General features: G+C 45.8%; 1 protein-coding gene across 2 annotated transcripts in view; it reads right to left on the bottom strand.

The window, feature by feature from the left end:
• GPC6 (glypican 6) overlaps positions 1–18,343 on the bottom strand; it is a 796,760-nt gene that overhangs the window by 182,244 nt on the left and 596,173 nt on the right. For both annotated transcript variants that reach the window (XM_028728291.2, XM_028728294.2), the window contains exon 4: positions 16,332–16,497. In XM_028728291.2, coding sequence (XP_028584124.2) covers positions 16,332–16,497 — 166 coding nt within the window. The remainder of the gene's footprint in view (positions 1–16,331; positions 16,498–18,343) is intronic.

Raw genomic sequence — 18,343 nt, 5'->3', positions numbered from 1 at the left:
AAGGATAATGATTATGCTTGCTAACTGTGAGTTGCACTCAAAACTAAAATTGCACTCAGACACTGTCCTCTCCTTCTCCTTCTCTGTGTTCAAGAGACTCACTGTGACAAATGCAAGTGGAAGAAACTGTCCTACACAGCACCTGCCCATACAGCACCTGCAAATGAGTTTCTCATTCCCTTTTTTTTGGCGATGCTTTATAGAAATAGCCATCTCAGTTTCTCTGATCACAAATAGGGTGGGGGACATTTATCAAAGACATTTGTGCATAGAAGAAGAAGAGTTTGGATTTGATATCCCACTTTATCACTACCCGAAGGAGTCTCAAAGCGGCTAACATTCTCCTTTCCCTTCCTCCCCCACAACAAACACTCTGTGAGGTGAGTGGGGCTGAGAGACTTCAGAGAAGTGTGACTGGCCCAAGGTCACCCAGCAGCTGCATGTGGAGGAGCGGGGAAGCGAACCCAGTCCCCCAGATTACGAGTCTACCGCTCTGAACCACTACACCACACTGGCTGTATGGCGAAACACCAGGAAAGAGTCAGCCAACAGAGGCTCATGGGTACAAAGAAATTCATAATTTAGTTTTCCCCAAGTCACAATAATACTATGTATACAACACACTAAGATTATTTAAGGCTACCTGCTCCGATAAAACCTATGGGAATTCTGCCATTGGTGATAGGATTGCATGCACAGATGGCTCCACAGGTAATTCAGATAGCTCTGAGTGTGTTTTTTAAAAGCCAACCTCGTGATTTTAAAAAAAGTAATCATCAAGCAGGAAAACATAATATTTGGGATGTGGACTACACGCAGTAAGCTGTGATTGTCAAACCACCTCTGATACTGTGCAAATTCGGTATAATGCAAAACGTAGTATAATTTCAATAAACTGCTCTTACTTAAAAAGACTCTTGCAAGCTTCAGCATTCAAACTGAAACATCACCAGGAAAATGAATGGACTACTTGGCAATATCCCTTGGAAAATAGCTGGGTGGAAAAAGTGGTAATGGTACTTCGTCAAAAGACTCTATGTTACGAATAAAGGTATTTGCAAACTGTTTAGAAACTAGTGAAAATTTCAGGTCACCTGAAAGGCATCAGAATTGCAGTCAGCCAATTTTTGGTGCATTTGTTTACATAGCAAAATCACACACATGGCGTTTTCACCTCCAAGTAAAATATTACACTACCTGAATTAAATGCTAATGGGCTGGAAAGCTATCTACTCCCAATGGAGATTTTAAAAAATAGTTCTAAAAGCTCCTTACATATATAGTTTCCATTGGGCAAAAACGGTTGTTTTGCTCCAGCTATTATAACTGGACCCCAAAGTGTTGTTTTACATATGCATGATGAAGTAAATCACCTTGCAGTAGTATAAATGATACATTCATCTTCTATAGCATCTGCTTCTGAAGCAAGAATCCAACTGCCTCCAAAATGTCAAAGAATATCTACCTCATTTTCTTCCTGCCTTTCTAGCACAATCCTATGCATGTCTACTCAGAAATAAGTACAGTGGTGCCTCGCAAGACGAAATTAATTCGTTCCGCAAGTCTCTTCGTCTTGCGGTTTTTTCGTCTTGCGATGCACGGTTTCCCATAGGAATGCATTGAAAATCAATTAATGCGTTCCTAGGGAAACCGCCTTCAGACCAGGTCCGGGGACAGTCTGTCCCCGGACCTCTTCTGAAGGCTGGGGGGGGGGGGGACAAGGGCTTTTCTTCCCACCCCCAGCATTTTAAAAAACCCCGGGACAGCGGAGGACTTCTCCGCTGTCCGAGGCGATTTAAAAGCCCCTGGGAAGGCAGGCAGGGGGGACAAAGACTTTCGCCCCCCGCCCGCCTTCAGAAGGTGTTCCCGCCCCCGCCCCGCTTCGGAACAGCTTTCCAAAGTGGGGCGGCTGGGGCAGATGTCCCCGCCCCCCCTCCCCACTTCGGAACAGCTTTCCGAAGTGGGGCGGCTGGGGCAGATGTCCCCGCCCCCCCTCCCCACTTCGGAACAGCTTTCCAAAGTGGGGCGGCTGGGGCAGATGTCCCCGCCCCCCCTCCCCACTTCGGAACAGCTTTCCGAAGTGGGGCGGCTGGGGCAGATGTCCCCGCCCCCCCTCCCCACTTCGGAACAGCTTTCCAAAGTGGGGCGGCTGGGGCAGATGTCCCCGCCCCCCCTCCCCACTTCGGAACAGCTTTCCGAAGTGGGGCGGCTGGGGCAGATGTCCCCGCCCCCCCTCCCCGCTTCGGAACAGCTTTCCGAAGTGGGGCGGCTGGGGCAGATGTCCCCGCCCCCCCTCCCCGCTTCGGAACAGCTTTCCGAAGTGGGGCGGCTGGGGCAGGTGTCCCCACCCCCCCCCTTCGGAACAGCGTTTTAAAATGCTGGGGGTCGGGAGCGAAGCGCTGCCGACCCCCAGCATTTTAAAACCTTCCCGGGACACGGGGAGATTTTAAAATGCTGGGGGTCGGCAGCGCTTCGCTCCCGACCCCCAGCATTTTAAAACCTTCCCGGGACACGGGGAGATTTTAAAATGCTGGGGGTCGGCAGCGCTTCGCTCCCGACCCCCAGCATTTTAAAACCTTCCCGGGACACGGGGGGATTTTAAAATGCAGGGGGTCGGCAGCGCTTCGCTCCCGACCCCCAGCATTTTAAAACCTCCCCGGGACACGGGGAGATTTTAAAATGCTGGGGGTCGGCAGCGCTTCGCTCCCGACCCCCAGCATTTTAAAACCTTCCCGGGACACGGGGAGATTTTAAAATGCTGGGGGTCGGCAGCGCTTCGCTCCCGACCCCCAGCATTTCAAAACCTTCCCGGGACACGGGGGGATTTTAAAATGCAGGGGGTCGGCAGCGCTTCGCTTCCGACCCCCAGCATTTTAAAACCTCCCCGGGACACGGGGAGATTTTAAAATGCTGGGGGTCGGCAGCGCTTCGCTCCCGACCCCCAGCATTTTAAAACCTTCCCGGGACACGGGGAGATTTTAAAATGCTGGGGGTCGGCAGCGCTTCACTCCCGACCCCCAGCATTTTAAAACCTCCCCGGGACAGGGGGAGATTTTAAAATGCTGGGGGTCGGCAGCTAACGCTTCGCTCCCGACCCCCAGCATTTTAAAATCTCCCCGGGACAGAGACTTCTCTGCTGTCCCTTGGAGATTTTAAAATGCTGGGGGTCGGCAGCGAACGCTTCGCTCCCGCCCGCCAGCATTTTAAGATCGCCCCCGGCAGGCGGGGGGAAGGCAGGCGGGGGGGAGCAAAGACTTTTGCCCCCCGCCGGCCTTCAGAAGAGGTCCTCTTCTGAAGGCCGGCTGTGGGCGAAAGTCTTTGCTCCCGACCGCCAGCATTTCCCTATGGGCTTTCGTCTTGCGATGCAAGCCCATAGGGAAATTCGTCTTGCGAAGCGCCTCCAAAACAGAAAACCCTTTCGTCTTGCGGGTTTTCCGTCTTGCGAGGCATTCGTCTTGCGGGGTACCACTGTACTGTTGAGTTCAATTGGGCTGACTCCCAGCTGAATAAGCATAAGACAGGACTGCAGCCGTAATGTTCTTATTAGATTGAAGGAATGCATGAACCGACTTATTTTACTAGTCATTTTAGAGGACACGGCAGAACATTTGCTCCAAGGGGTCTGTTTCCTCAGTTCTGGGGGTATTAGGGCTGGTATATTGCTTTCAGCATTCTCTAATGATGGGTTATGGTTCCATTACATATAGCTGCACATTTAAACAGAAAATGGTTTTACAGACTGCAACCCTGGGCAATTCTCTTGGCTCTGAATGGCACAAAATCCCATGTCTCCAAAGAAGCGAGAATGTTATACAAAATCCAGCCTTTCATTACCAGGGTGGAAAATATCTCCCCTTCCATATTACTGTAGAGTAGCTTAAAATTTGGCCAGCTGACATTTCCAAGTAAATGGCTTGGGCCAAACATGCCTCGTGGTGAGCTTACTCCCAATATGGCTATTTTGCCTGCACACACATCAAGCCAGTCAAATCTTTCCAGAATGTTGAAGGACTATTCAAAATCACAGTAAGCGAAGCTCGGCAAGAATCTATGCCACAGATTTGCTCCATCTGAATCTGGAGATGCAGCTAAGGTGCTAGACAGATGCTTGAATGTATTGATGGGCTGGGTGTGGGCCAACAAAAAAGGGAATCCTGAAAAGACAGAGATGTTTAGAGTTCCAAGTTCCTGAGTTCAGGAGGTATGAAGACAGACTGTTGTGGGCAGGGTTGCACTTCCCTAGAAGGAGCAAGCTTCTAGCCTGGGGGTACACCTAGATTCAATATTGACACTTGAGGCCCAAGTGGCTTCAGGGTCTAGGAGTGCCAATTTTCAGCTCCACTTGGTTCGCCAGCTGCAGCCCCTGTTGGGCAGAGATGACTAGGGCACAGTGCTCCAAGCTCAGATTGGATTTTGTTTGTTGTTGTTTAGTCGTTTAGTCGTGTCCGACTCTTCGTGACCCCATGGACCAGAGCACTCCAGGCACTCCTGTCTTCCACTGCCTCCCGCAGTTTGGTCAAACTCATGCTGGTAGCTTCGAGAACACTGTCCAACCATCTTGTCCTCTGTCGTCCCCTTCTCCTTGTGCCCTCAATCTTTCCCAACATCAGGGTCTTGTCCAGGGAGTCTTCTCTTCTCATGAGGTGGCCAAAGTATTGGAGCCTCAGCTTCATGATCTGTACTTCCAGTGAGCACTCAGGGCTGATTTCCTTAAGAATGGATAGGTTTGATCTTCTTGCAGTCCATGGGACTCTCAAGAGTCTCCTCCAGCACCATAATTCAAAAGCATCAATTCCAGATTGTATTACTGCAATGTATTCTACATGGGCCTGCCCTTGAAGATACCTTGGAAACTTGAACTGGCCCAAAGGCTGACATTTGAGTGCTTCAGGCTGCAATTTTTACTGGGAGCAGGGATAGAAGAGAAGTTTGATTCAGTTACCTAATTTACAGTTTCTGAAACAATACAAGAACCAAAACTCAGCCACCCTTTGAAATTTGCACTTCTCTGAATTTTGCAATGCAGTTCTTCAGCCAAGTAATGTGCACAAATGCACTTACCAGGAAAAAGTGTGCATAAAAATGCATATATTAATCAACATATATTCGTGCAGGAAATCCATAACAGTAGCCTCCCCAATAGGTGAACAACATCCATTTTATCCTCAAAGAGTCTGCAAATATTTATGTATTGTATATATCACATATCCAATCTTCTCACGGTCACTGAAACTTCCTACTTGTCATAGGCAAGGCCAGGATGCCGATACCCATTTTCAGCCATTAATACTCAGCAAAGTAGCAAACTAAAAAACAAAGAAAAAGTAAACGCTAAGCCACTTTAGTTTGTAGATGTTGCTTCAAGCACTACCCTTGAAATGCAAAGCAATTTAGGGATAATTCATAATTGCAAAATGTCAGCATTTTGATTTGTAAGCAACTGAAAAAAGAAGTGTTTCCAAAACATAACCATCCATTTTAAAATAAATTACTTGAAACTCTTGGGAATGAGACTGATGAGCTAGAGCATTCACATCTTTTCCCACTGAGCTGTTGATACCCCTCCCCCTTTCCTCCAAGACTGCTTCAAGGAAGGATAAAACAAATGAGAAAAATAATTGTAACAAAAAATAATTAACCAATGAATCAAAATGTAGCTACAGCCTCCCGCTACATATGAACACTTATGCTATTGAAAGCAAATTTTCTATTGACAGTCACACAATGGACTCATTATCAGAACCAAATATTGGCACCTCTGTGAATTAACCACATCTATATAGGAGATGTAGGTGACATCTTGAAGTGGGGTAAGATCTCAGATGCTTCCTGACATGGCAATGAGAAAACAAAATATAGTTCAGCTATTACCTGACATTACTGGCATAGCCTACCTCTCTTTGTGGGGGTGCAAATTCTGCCCACTACTCTTGGGATGAGATAATGTCACTGCCACCAACAAAAATCTGATGACGGAAAAGAAGAAATGTTTCTCCTCTCCCTTCTGAAGTTGCCTCCAGATTGTAGAGATGGAGTAGAATGTTTAACATCCCTCCAGGGGCTGATGGGAGTTGTAGTCCAACTGGAGGGGATGGTTGGATCAGGAGGAACGGTGAGAGGAGCTGGAAGAGTTTAATGATTCTGGGAGGTTTCCAGTGGGTTCCGATGGGCCTCATCCACTCTCTGCGGGAGACACAGAGTTGACCGAGGAGGAGGCTATAAGTGCAGTCAGATTCTGGACTGAGACCAAGCGTGGTGATCTCATACAAAAGTGGCAGGGACCAAAAATTGACCAATTAGCTTCCTCCTGAAGTCTGACACGGAGCTGCGAAGAACCCATCAGCACATTCAGAATACCGTATTTTTTGCTCTATAAGACGACCAGGCCACAAGACGCACCTAGTTTTTGGAGGAAAACAAGAAAAAAAATATTCTGAATCTCAGAAGCCAGAACACCAAGAGGGATCGCTGTGCAGTGAAAGCAGCAATACCTCTTGTTGTTCTGGCTTCTGGGATAGCTGCGCAGCCTGCATTCGCTCCATAAGACGCACACACATTTCCCCTTACTTTTTAGGAGGGGAAAAGTGAGTCTTATAGAGCAAAAAATACGGTAACTGTAAAATGGATTGTTTGGGGCTCTTCATTTCAGGCAATTTCTTTGTAGAAACTAGGAGATTTGGGCACGGGGGGGGGGGATTGGATCATGTACAAAACTTGAGTAACAAGTGCACATTTCTTGTTCGATAAAAATCATCTGAAAAGGCCCCAGATTTACCTCACTGTGACTGACAATGCAACACGGCAAATGTGACATTTGAAATCATCTTGGGAGAGCCCTTCAGAGCCAAAATGACTGACATGCTTTGAAAGACATCTCTCATGCCCTGAAATTCTTTTAGGGGAAATGATTTTATAATTGTTTCTTGGAGGCCATGTCTGTGTTTATCGTTGCTCTTTCACAAACACTCAGCACACAGCAGAGTTAGATTGTCAACTTCTAAAGACTATCCTGGAAGTAAGCTCCATTGAACTCAATGAGGCTTACTTCTCAGTAGCCAGACACAGAATTGTGCTGTTAAACTGGTTTAATAGCTATTATCTCTCACCATAGAACTGTAGAGGAACAGGTGAGGTGGCTGGAAGTTTCTAACAAAGAATGTCAGTACCTTTCCCTGTGAGGGACACAAGGTCTCTAGTATGCTAAAGGTGCTGGCAATTGTAGCTCTGTGAGGATTAAGGTACAGCTCCCAAGATTCATTGGGGTGCATATGCTCTGAATGCATTTTAACTGCATGGTGTGTACTCAGCCTTAGTGTTTCTTATAAAACCAAAATATCTGCCTCTTAGTAGAATGTAGCACAGCAGAGCATCTAAGAAAGCTGGAATTCAGAGGCAATTTAATGTAATAGAGACAATGGTATTATTAGGAAATTAGACCACATGGAGTTGGATCCAGACATTCACAGAAGGGAATCTAACTAACATTCTTATCAGAAGAAATGGGAAGGATGATTTTCACTAATTTCCCCCTTTCCCAGACCCGATCTTCCATTCTCTTCCAGAGGTCCCCTAACCACCAGAAGCAGCTTTTCAACAAGGCACGGGAAGCTACAGAGAGAAGGAAGAACAAGGAAAAAATGGTTTCCTCCAATGAAGCTTTGTGTGAATAAGACTCCTCTCACTTCAGTTCCAGAATTCAAGTATAAATGAAAACACATTGTTGCTAAAACACTCTTTATCCCAGTGATAAGGTACATATTTGCTTGAGTTGCAGTTTTTAAAGTCTACCACTAAAGGGCAAAGAAGGAGAAATAAACTCCTGTCCTTCAAGAGACATAGAAGCAGGAACCTCCCATATCACCAGATTCTTCCAAAGCAGCTCAGAGTGATTCTGAATCTCTCGGGAAACATGTTGGGAGGGAAAGACCTTCAGGATTGCAAATGGCTGACCACCCACTTCTTGTGACGTGGACCAATCAACATATTGGAGATAAGAGAGGGAGAACTTGTGAAAAGCATATTAGCAAGGCTTATTCTGAGATGAGGCATCCATTCTCAAGCTAAGAAAGGTCATTTTGAATCAAGCTCTCTAAGCGTTGAGCCTGGAAGGATAGGATTTCTTGCTCTTTATTTTTTTTTTTTAAAAAATAATATTTATTGAGTTTCCAAAATTTTAAACACTACAAACAAAAAAGCAAAAAACCCCCAAAAACCCCCAAACAAAAAACAACACAGCACAATACAAAAACACTACAAAACACTAACACATAAGACAAATAAAACAAAACAAAGACCATTTACAACACATTAAGCAATTTCAATGTCATATCTTTTCGTTCGCTTATTTCCACGACTTCCTCACACCTCCCTTTTTGTATTCCACATCAATTAATTATTTCAGCAATTCCTTTCCATCTTCCTCTGTTTTCTATCCTATAATTATCTTAACACATTCTAACCTTATCTTATTCCCTTTAATGCTCTATTAATCTATTTATACTTAATTCCTTATAACATTTCTGCTAAAGCCGTATAACTTCATTCCAACTTTGTTCTAACATTCATTTATTTTGCAATATTTCTATAAATAGTCTTTAAACTTCCAGTCTTTTCCCACCAGCTCTTCTCCCTGGTCTCGGATTCTGCCGGTTCTCTCAGCCAGCAAAAATCAGATGATTCACAACAAAATTTAGGGGTCTGGCAGGGCAAGTCCACCTCCTTCTTTAGCATCCGTTAATATCTTAAATTTTACTCGAGGCTTCCTGCCCTGCCAGTGGCGTAGCGTGGGGGGTGCAGGGGGGGCCCGGCCGCACCGGGCGCAACATCTGGGGTTAGGGCAAATCCACAGGTTAGGGGGCGCAAATCCATGGGTTAGGGGGCGCAAATCCACGGGTTGGGGGGGCGCAAATTACTTGCCTTGCCCCGGGTGCTGACAACCCACGCTACGCCACTGTGCCCTGCCAACCAAATCTAGAGGCGTCCCTCTGCCACCTCCTGAGACAATCCCTCCCATCCAAAGCTTGCAGTGGCGTAGCGTGGGGGGTGCAGGGGGGCCCGGCCGCACCGGGCGCAACATCTGGGGGTTAGGGGGCGCAAATCCACGGGTTAGGGGGTGCAAATCCACGGGTTAGGGGGCACAAATTACTTGCCTTGCCCCGGGTGCTGACAACCCACGCTACGCCACTGAAAGCTTGCAATGTTTGAAACAAAAGCGACATCCCCGACATCACAGCAACCCTGGTCCCCACCACAGCAACTCGGCCCAGCAATAACAACTTCCAATTTGACCCTATTTCCAAATCCCCCTTCTCTTCAAGCCAACGTCCTTCAGGTTTTCTTGCTTTTAAGTCCCTGGGGTCGTTTTGGTGACAAAGTGATACGCTAAATTTGAAGGAAGGGAGGCTAGCATTGCTGAAGCTGAAAATGCATTCTGAGCAGGATAAAACTGCAGCAGTAATGTCAAACATTCTCAAACTACAATTCTTGGGATTCTTTGTAGCCTGCAAACAATGGTTGGCAGTCACGGCAGTTAAGAGTGGCCTAAGGCAGATAATAATAATAATAATAATAATAATAATAATAATAATAATAATAAATTTTATTTATATCCCGCCCTCCCCAGCCGAAGCTGGGCTCAGGGCGGCTAACAACAATCAAATAACCAAATAGTTGAATAATCACACATTCTAAAATATTTCATTATAAAAATTAATTAAAATCAAATTGATGGCAACCAAAATACTGTGCAGGTTGCCAGAGGAGGGAGTCAGGCTGCGCCCTGACCAAAGGCCTGGTGGAACAACTCTGTCTTGCAGGCCCTGCGGAAAGATGTCAGGTCCCGCAGGGCCCTAGTCTCTTGTGACAGAGCATTCCACCAGATTGGAGCCACAGCCGAGAAGGCCCTGGCTCTAGTTGAGGCCAGCCTAACCTCTCTGAGGCCTGGGACCTTGAGGATGTTTTTATTTACAGACCGTAGGTCTCTCTGTGGGGCATACCAGGAGAGGTGGTCCCGTAGGTACGAGGGTCCTAGGCCGTATAGGGCTTTAAAGGTTAAAACCAGCACCTTAAACCTGATCCTATACTCCACCGGGAGCCAGTGCAGGTGGTATAGCACCGGGTGAATGTGATCTCGCAGCGAGGACCCCGTAAGGAGTCTCGCTGCGGCATTCTGTACCCGCTGGAGTTTCTGGGTCAGTCTCAAGGGCAGCCCCACGTAGAGCGAGTTACAGTAATCCAGTCTGGAGGTGACCGTCGCATGGATCACAGTGGCTAGGTCAGGGCGAGAGAGATAAGGGGCCAGCTGCTTAGCTTGGCGGAGATGGAAAAATGCCGCCTTTGTTATAGCTGTAATCTGCGCCTCCATAGAGAGGGAGGTATCGAAGATTACACCCAGACTCTTAACGGACGGTGCTGGCACCAATTGCACCCCCGCAAGAGATGGGAGTTGCCCCCTCGATCCCATATCGTCCCGCCCCAGCCAGAGGACCTCTGTCTTCGCAGGATTTAACTTCAACCGGCTCCCACGTAACCATCCAGCCACAGCTTCCAGACATCTGGTCAGTGTGTCTGGGGCCGAGTCAGGATGGCCATCCATCAACAGATAGAGTTGGGTGTCATCAGCATACTGATGGCAACCCAGCCCAAAACTCCGGACAAGCTGGGCGAGGGGGCGCATAAAGATGTTAAAAAGCATCGGGGAGAGAATCGCACCCTGAGGCACTCCACACACCAAGGAGTGGCGCGATGACAATTCCCCCCCAAGCGCCACCCTCTGTCCCCGACCAGAGAGAAACGAGCGCAGCCATTGAAGGACTGTGCCCTGGATCCCCACGTCGGCAAGGCGGTGGTCCAGGAGTTCATGATCGACCATGTCAAAGGCTGCTGACAGATCTAGAAGAATCAGCAGCCCCGACCCACCTCGATCCAGCTGCCTGCGGAGATCATCTGTTAGGGCGACCAGAGCCGTCTCGGTCCCATGACCAGCGCGGAAGCCGGACTGGAATGGATCCAGAGCAGATGTTTCATCCAGAAACCTACCAAGCTGTTCAGCAACCGCTCTCTCAATCACTTTACCCAGGAATGGAGGATTCGAGACCGGGCGGTAATTGGATAGATCTAAGGGATCTAATGATGTTTTCTTTAAGAGCGGACGCACCACCGCCTCCTTCAGTTCCCCTGGGAATGTCCCGGTGCCAAGGGACAGATTGATGATATCCCCCAGGGGGGCCCGCACCTCGTCTGGACACGCTCTAATCAGCCAGGACGGGCACGGGTCGAGAGGACAAGTGGTGGGCTTTCCAGCTCGGAGGAGTCTGTCCACATCGGCTGGGGATATCCGGTCAAAGTGGTCCAATACTGGACCCGAGGACAGTCGAGGGGCCTCCAGTTCCTTTATTGTATCGAAATTGGCGGGGAGGTCATGGCGGAGCAACAGGACCTTCTCCGCAAAAAAGCTCGCAAATGCCTCACAGCTGTGTGTCCAATTGTTATTTAAATTTGGCTGTCCTTCGAGGGACGTTAAAGATCGAATTATACTAAATAATTGCGCCGGGCGAGAGCTAGCGGATGCAATGGAGGCCGAGAAGTAGGACTTCTTAGCGGCCTTCACTGCCATCTCATAGGTTTTCATAAAAACTCTATAGGATGTTCTTGAAGCTCCGTCACGGGCACCCCGCCATACTCGCTCTAGCCGTCTGAGGTCCCGCTTCATTTTCCGGAGCTCCTCGGTAAACCAGGGAGCCCGGTTTCTGCGGGGACGCAGAGGGCGCTTAGGTGCGATCTCATTGATGGCTGCCAGGAGCTGGGTATTCCAGCCCTCAACAAGCTCAGTCAATGAGTCGCCAGGGGGAGCAAGGTCCCGCAAGGCTTGACGGAATCTATCAGGGTCCATCAGCCTCCGCGGGCGAGCCCAAATCGGCTCGCCACCCAAGCAGGGTGGGGGTGGAACGTCAATCCTGGAATACAGATACAAATTATCCAGAAGGTTTATATACACATCTGCTTGTATCCAGTTAAGTCATACTTAGAGTAAACCCACTGAAATCCATAGGCTTGGCAAATGATTTCGATAACAGGTCAATTTTCCACAATCACCTTATACAGAACTTCACGTGTTCCTGGCTTGGTAGATCATATGATGGGGTTTTCAACATGGTGCCTTGCAGGTAGAATTGTAGAATGGTCATCTGGTCCAGGAATCTCAATTAGATCCTACATGACAAACCTCTGCTTAAAAACACCCCAGGAAGGAGAGTCCACCACCTTGTAACTTGAATCCATTGGTTTGGGTCCTATCCTCCAGAGCAGGCGAAAACAAGCTTGCTCCATCTTTCGCATGGCAGCCCTTTAGATATTTGAAGATGGCAATCATATCTCCTCAGTGCCTCCTCTTTACCAGGTTAAACATCACCCTGCTCCCTCAACAGTTCCTCATAAGGCTTGGCTTCCAGACCCTTGGTCATCTTGGTTGCCCTCCTCAACACACATTCTGGTGTGTCAATATCCTTTTTGTGGTGCCCAGAACTGGACACAGTATTCCAGGTGTGGTCTCTGACCAAGGCAGCATAGTGCAGGGCTATTACTTCCCTTGACCTGGACACTATATTGCTGTTGATGAAAGTCCCATCAGCCCTCCTGATCATCAGTGGTCAGGGATGATGGAAGCTGTAGTCCTACAACATCAGGAGGGAACCATAAATCGTCCACCCGCTGCCATATGGGGACAGAAAATCTATACGAAAGGAGAAGTGGAAAAGCTTGCAAGGCTGTGTGGCAGCAGCTTTCCCAATAATTGGAAGTAAAGCTATCCGAAAAATTGCCGGATAGCTCCCTCCCCCACTTATTTGCCACTTAGGTTTTGGTACGTACAAAGAAAAAGTAGAATGAAGGGGAGGGGGGAATAAAACATTCAGTCACATTTACCTAAGCAAAGACTACTAATGCACAATGTTATATATTATTTTCTTCATGCATGGTTCTCGACACAAGCTCCAGAAGTAAAATCGCTCATGCAGCCTATCCAATCTTTCATAGCTCAGTGGTGCTGCATACTTCTGCTTTTTCATTTTAATTTGGCTAGTAAAAGTTATGTAGTGTTTTGTATGAAGGGAATTGCATATGGTGTTTGTTATTAGAAGAGGCTTGACAGCTGTCTGACAGAAGTAGCCTGCTTGCAGTTCAATCCTCAAGGTGAGCTATGATTTTTCTTTCTCTTTTGAAAACCTGCCGAATGTATGATTATACAGAATTCCTTTTCCCAATAGGAAAAAAAACCACACCACGTTGCCTTACTACAAAGTTATCTTTGGATTTGATATCCCGCTTTATCACTACCCTAAGGAATCTCAAAGCAGCTCACAATCTCCTTTCCCTTCCTCCCCCACAACAAACACTCTGTGAGGTGAGTGGGGCTGAGAGACTTCAGAGAAGTGTGACTAGCCCAAGGTCACCCAGCAGCTGCATGTGGAGGAGCGGGGAAGCGAACCCAGTTCACCAGATTACGAGTCCACTGCTCTTAACCACTACACCACACTGGCACTCTATTTGTTAATACTCAATGATATATTTTGCATCGGACAAAATATTATTTTTATTATACCATCAGTTTACACCGGGGTAGTCAACCTTTTTATACTTACCGCCCACTAATGCATCTTTCTTGATGGTAAAAATTTCCTTACCGCCCACCAGTGCTCAATGGAAGGAGGTTTTAGCTTGTGCCGTAGAACCACCTACGGCCCACCTAGAATCCTGAAACGCCCATTAGCGGGCAGTAGGGACCAGGTTGACAACCCCTGGCTTACACAGTGCCTTAAGGAATATTTGGGAATGCCCATAAGGGAGTGGAGTTGCATTTGGTTCCCCAGCATTAAAATTCAGATACAGTTTGTTCAACCAGAAAATATGTTTCATCCATTCCATTTGCTCTACAGAAGCAGGTACCATTGTACGAAAACCCCTCCCAAATATACTGCCAATTAATTAATTAAATTTATATCTGTGATCTATTTTGTTGGCTGTGTACCTGGGAACTCACTGCTCGTCGTGGCTAATCCCAAAATGTACACACCTGGCAAACAAGACTCTTGCATAAACCTCAAGCCTGACAGTTCCAGCATCAGTAAAATGGTTGTGTAAAAATGTAGCACACTCTTCAAGAGTTTTAAATGGAATGGTTGGGGGAAAGAAGGTGGAAAAAGGAACAGTTTGAAAAAAATCCCCCCCCCACCACATTTGCAACATAGGAAACAAAGGTTTATCATGAAACTATTTGGCACTGCTAAAATGAAATGATAAGGAAGGCATTATTTTAGGAGGTTGTATGTGGGAGAAGGATGTTTAACGACAGCAGTAAATAACAAAGTTATGCATTATACATTATTATAGTATTTTACGGTATCTAGTGATATTATATTGTGCATTATATATTAGTACTAGAAAGTATTCTTACATTCATTTTTTTTAAAGAAAAAATATACGGTAGAAACACCACTACCCTCCTATAGTGTACAGACTCATTTATTCATCCAACCATCAGCTCCAGTCATTCGGGGTTTTTTTTAAATAAATTACAAAACCACATATAATAATGGCATGAATGCATGTGTACACACTCATTTGCTGACTCTCTTTAGTAGTAGATTAAATTCGGTTCCACATTATGGGGGAGTGTTGAGCCTTTACACATACAACACCTTTTCATTCTATAGTTCTATAGTTGTGCCCCCAAAAATGTGGTTGGTGATGGGGCCATGACAATAATGTGTCTATGGTCACAACCCTGTTCTTCTCCTCCATGTGATTGTAACTGAGTGGGCTGAACACTTTTATAGTCTTTTGTCTAGTGTGGTGAAAACTTCATATTGACCCTGCTTATTATCGATGAAATAATTTGTCATTGGATGAAAGAGAAGTGTGCCGATTTCTCTCTAGTTATTGAATCTCATGCAATTCACTTTACATAATGCTGTGTGTCCAGGAAGGGTGTATCTTGGGATAACTAAGAACGTAAACACATCTTGACTCATCACAGTCATTTCTCCCTCAAGTACCTTTTAAAAGTATATTTTATATATGTTCCTCAATGTGCCTTCTCTCTGTTCCATTTTTCATCCAGCCCCCTGTAGTTTCTACACAGTCTACAAGCCCAACATAACAATACAAGTCCACTTGGGTGTGTTTTCTGCCGGAATTAAGATGTGAAGAGCTCTTCTACATTTTTGCTTGTCCTTCACAGCAGAGTTCTGCCTCGTTGCTCATTGTGTGTTTGTTTTCTTCCAAGGTATTCAGTGAAAGGGAATTATTTCAAAAGGAGGCAGAAAGATGAAATAGGCACTTCAAGAAAATTAATTGCTTTTTTTGTGACAAGGGGAAGAAAATCACTCGACACCCAATGGGCTTTTTTTGGAATGGGAAGACATCAGATATTTGCTTTGTTTCACTAATACGGTGCTTTTTATATTTTATTTTAAGAAACCCAAAACTTATCACCCTGTAGTGGCACTCAGTCAGGCGAAGACGACTTTCAGATCAACTTCTTTTTGTTCCCTTTTCCTCATTATCTTTATTATGGTTACATTTTGTTGTTTAGAAGCTGGGCATCTCCTCTTCCCACCAATGATTTCTGGATGGTAGGCAAAACAAAAATCTTCCGGGAAGACACAGAGCTACCTAAATTGACTTACAGCAGAATGGCCACCTATCTGAAATGAAGTTTCCCGTTTTCTTATTTATGTATCAGCATGATGCCTTATTATTATTCTGGGCATGGAAGGAGAGAATCTGGCATATTTTTAACTCGAGTTATGGGGCTGATAGTTTTGCCTGTCACATCGATGGTTCATTCCCCCAATCATACTTGACTCAGGAAAAAAACGAACCAAGGATTGTGTTGCCTTCATATTTGCAGAGCAGCTTGAAGCAGGATAGCTTTAACACAAAGCATACTCTCTCACACAATTTCTCTCTCCTGCTAGGCTTGTTACCACAAACCCAACCCAAACATTTGCAGTATGCCTCTCTCTCTCTCTTTCTCTCTCTCACTCTCACACACACCTACGAATTTAGCTTAGGAATTTCAACATCACATGACAGTGTGACACTGAGACAGATTTAATGAAAACAGCTCCAAGGCGGAACAATGATCGTCCCCTATAAACCGCAGAAACTTTGATCGGAGAGTGTGAGTGACAACCAAACGGAGGCATGCAGTCACTATGTCCCGTTTTCAATTTAGCAAATGCTGAACTTTTCTGAACTTCTCACGGAGTTATATAGATTAATGGCTTCCTCCCGCCGCCTCCTCCCCTCCCTTCCCCTCCAACTGTTCTTACCTACGAAGAGATTCCATTCGGTATCCAAATCAGCTTGGTTTGCAAGGCAGCCCTTCATTACGTTGAGGCAATAGTTGTTGCAAGGTTTCACAGTGGGAAGTCCCCGGCAGTAAGGGCAGTACAGCATCTTCATTAGGGCTCGGATGCATCCCGGGGTAGGGCTGACCTGCAGAGTTTAAGGGCAGGAAAAAGAAAACAAAGGAAGTCAATTTCCTGTGTCTACCCAGAGACCTGATGAAAAAATGCAACAAAACCACAACTGGCACTGCATGACAATTGTTTAGCACTTAATAATAACTTCTGGTGGAACCATTACTTATCTTCCAATTATTTAAGCTAGTATAGATATCAATGATTCAAAGGACACACACACACACCAGTTGACACCTGTGATATTTAGACAGGGAGTTTTTCAAAAGATTTGCTTGAATAAAGAAGCAGCAGGCTGGCTGGAATGGACAGTTAGCGATGGATAGAACAGCCTCTTTGTTATATATTCACTCCACACCATTTCACATTAAGCTATGATTTTTTAAAAAATACCTCATCCCAAAGTTTGCATTTAAAAAACATTTAAAAAAATCTTCTCTGAAAACACACACACACACACACACACACACACACATTTTGATTTTCTTCTTTTAGTTGAGAACTATGTCAGATCATTCAAGAGGCATAACAATATATGATGATAATGATAATGATGATGATGATGATGATGATGATGATGATGATGAATATCAATTTATATACTCTCCCAGGGCAGTGTACAATATCAAAAACACATTATAGAACATCAATAATAAAAACATAATAAAAAGCCTACTGACAGACAGCCTAATAAAATATAATAACAGTCCTCTTCCCCAGACTTTTACAGGCCAAATATTATTTTATAGCCATAGGCATTTTTGCCTGGCACTAAAGATATGTAGTGATGGTGCCAGGCAAGTCTCTCTGGGGAGAGCATTCCACAATCAGAAAAGGCCCTTTCTCTTGTTGCCGCCCTACAAAGCTTTCTGGGATGGGGGACATATACAAGGGCCTCAGATGACAAGTGCAGGCTCTGGGTCAGTTCGTATGCAGATGGATAACAACATTCCGATCCTCACATTCATCTCGCAGTAGCGGATCATGCCAGTTTATACAAGGAATGAATTCCTTGGGAAATCCCGTGGACAATTTCCCCATCTTTGGTGATCAACCTTAGCTGGTTTTGCCACCCTGTAACAAGGTTTCCTCCTCCTCAGTGGGAAGTGGTTCTGTGACTTCTTTTTTTAAAAAAGGGCAACTCAAAAATTATCACCCAAAACTTATAAGCCCACATAGAAGGCAAATATCAACAGATGTACTTTAGTCCATCATCGCATCTCCCTGCCAGGAAAAGTTGTTCTAACTGAGTTTCTGCTTGCTATAGCCTTTAGCAATAAAAGTGGTAGCACCTTGTCAACACCCTATTTGTTGTTGTTATTTGCACTTTGCCCTTTTCATATAAATATGCCCAAAATGGCTCACAATAAAGCGTAAATCAATACATAATTACAACAACACCTAGTGGGAGGCTGCTTTGACTCTCCTCCTCCTCCATGGCAGGAGAAGGAGCTGGCCACTGAAGCTATGCCACGCTCGTCTCTGTGCTTTGCTCTGTGCTTTGGGGATATTGGGACCCCCAACTCCTAAAATATGGGGGGGGGGACAGTGCTCAGTCCCCAGGAGCTGGCGCCCCTGTTGGTCAAGAAATGAAGAGTTTGTGTCACCTCACTACAACGAGAAAGGTCTTCCTTCTGAATTTCAGGCAGCAACTGTGGCTGCAGGTCCCTGCTTCAACCCTTTGGTTAAAAAGCTCTGAATGGAAGCAGCAGTCTCCATTTCCAAGATCTTATTAAATTATTCAGGGCTAAACACAGTGACAGAAGCGACTATGTGCTGAGTTAAGCATGTCCTGTTAGCTTTCAAGTGAGCAGCTCAGCTCTTTCAGCTAAATTAAAAGTCCCCTGTTCCCCTATCTGGCC

The sequence above is a fragment of the Podarcis muralis genome, chromosome 4 (assembly GCF_964188315.1).
Source record: "Podarcis muralis chromosome 4, rPodMur119.hap1.1, whole genome shotgun sequence".
Classification (NCBI taxonomy): Eukaryota; Metazoa; Chordata; class Lepidosauria; order Squamata; family Lacertidae; genus Podarcis; species Podarcis muralis.
This window is presented reverse-complemented; position numbering and strand designations above follow the sequence as displayed.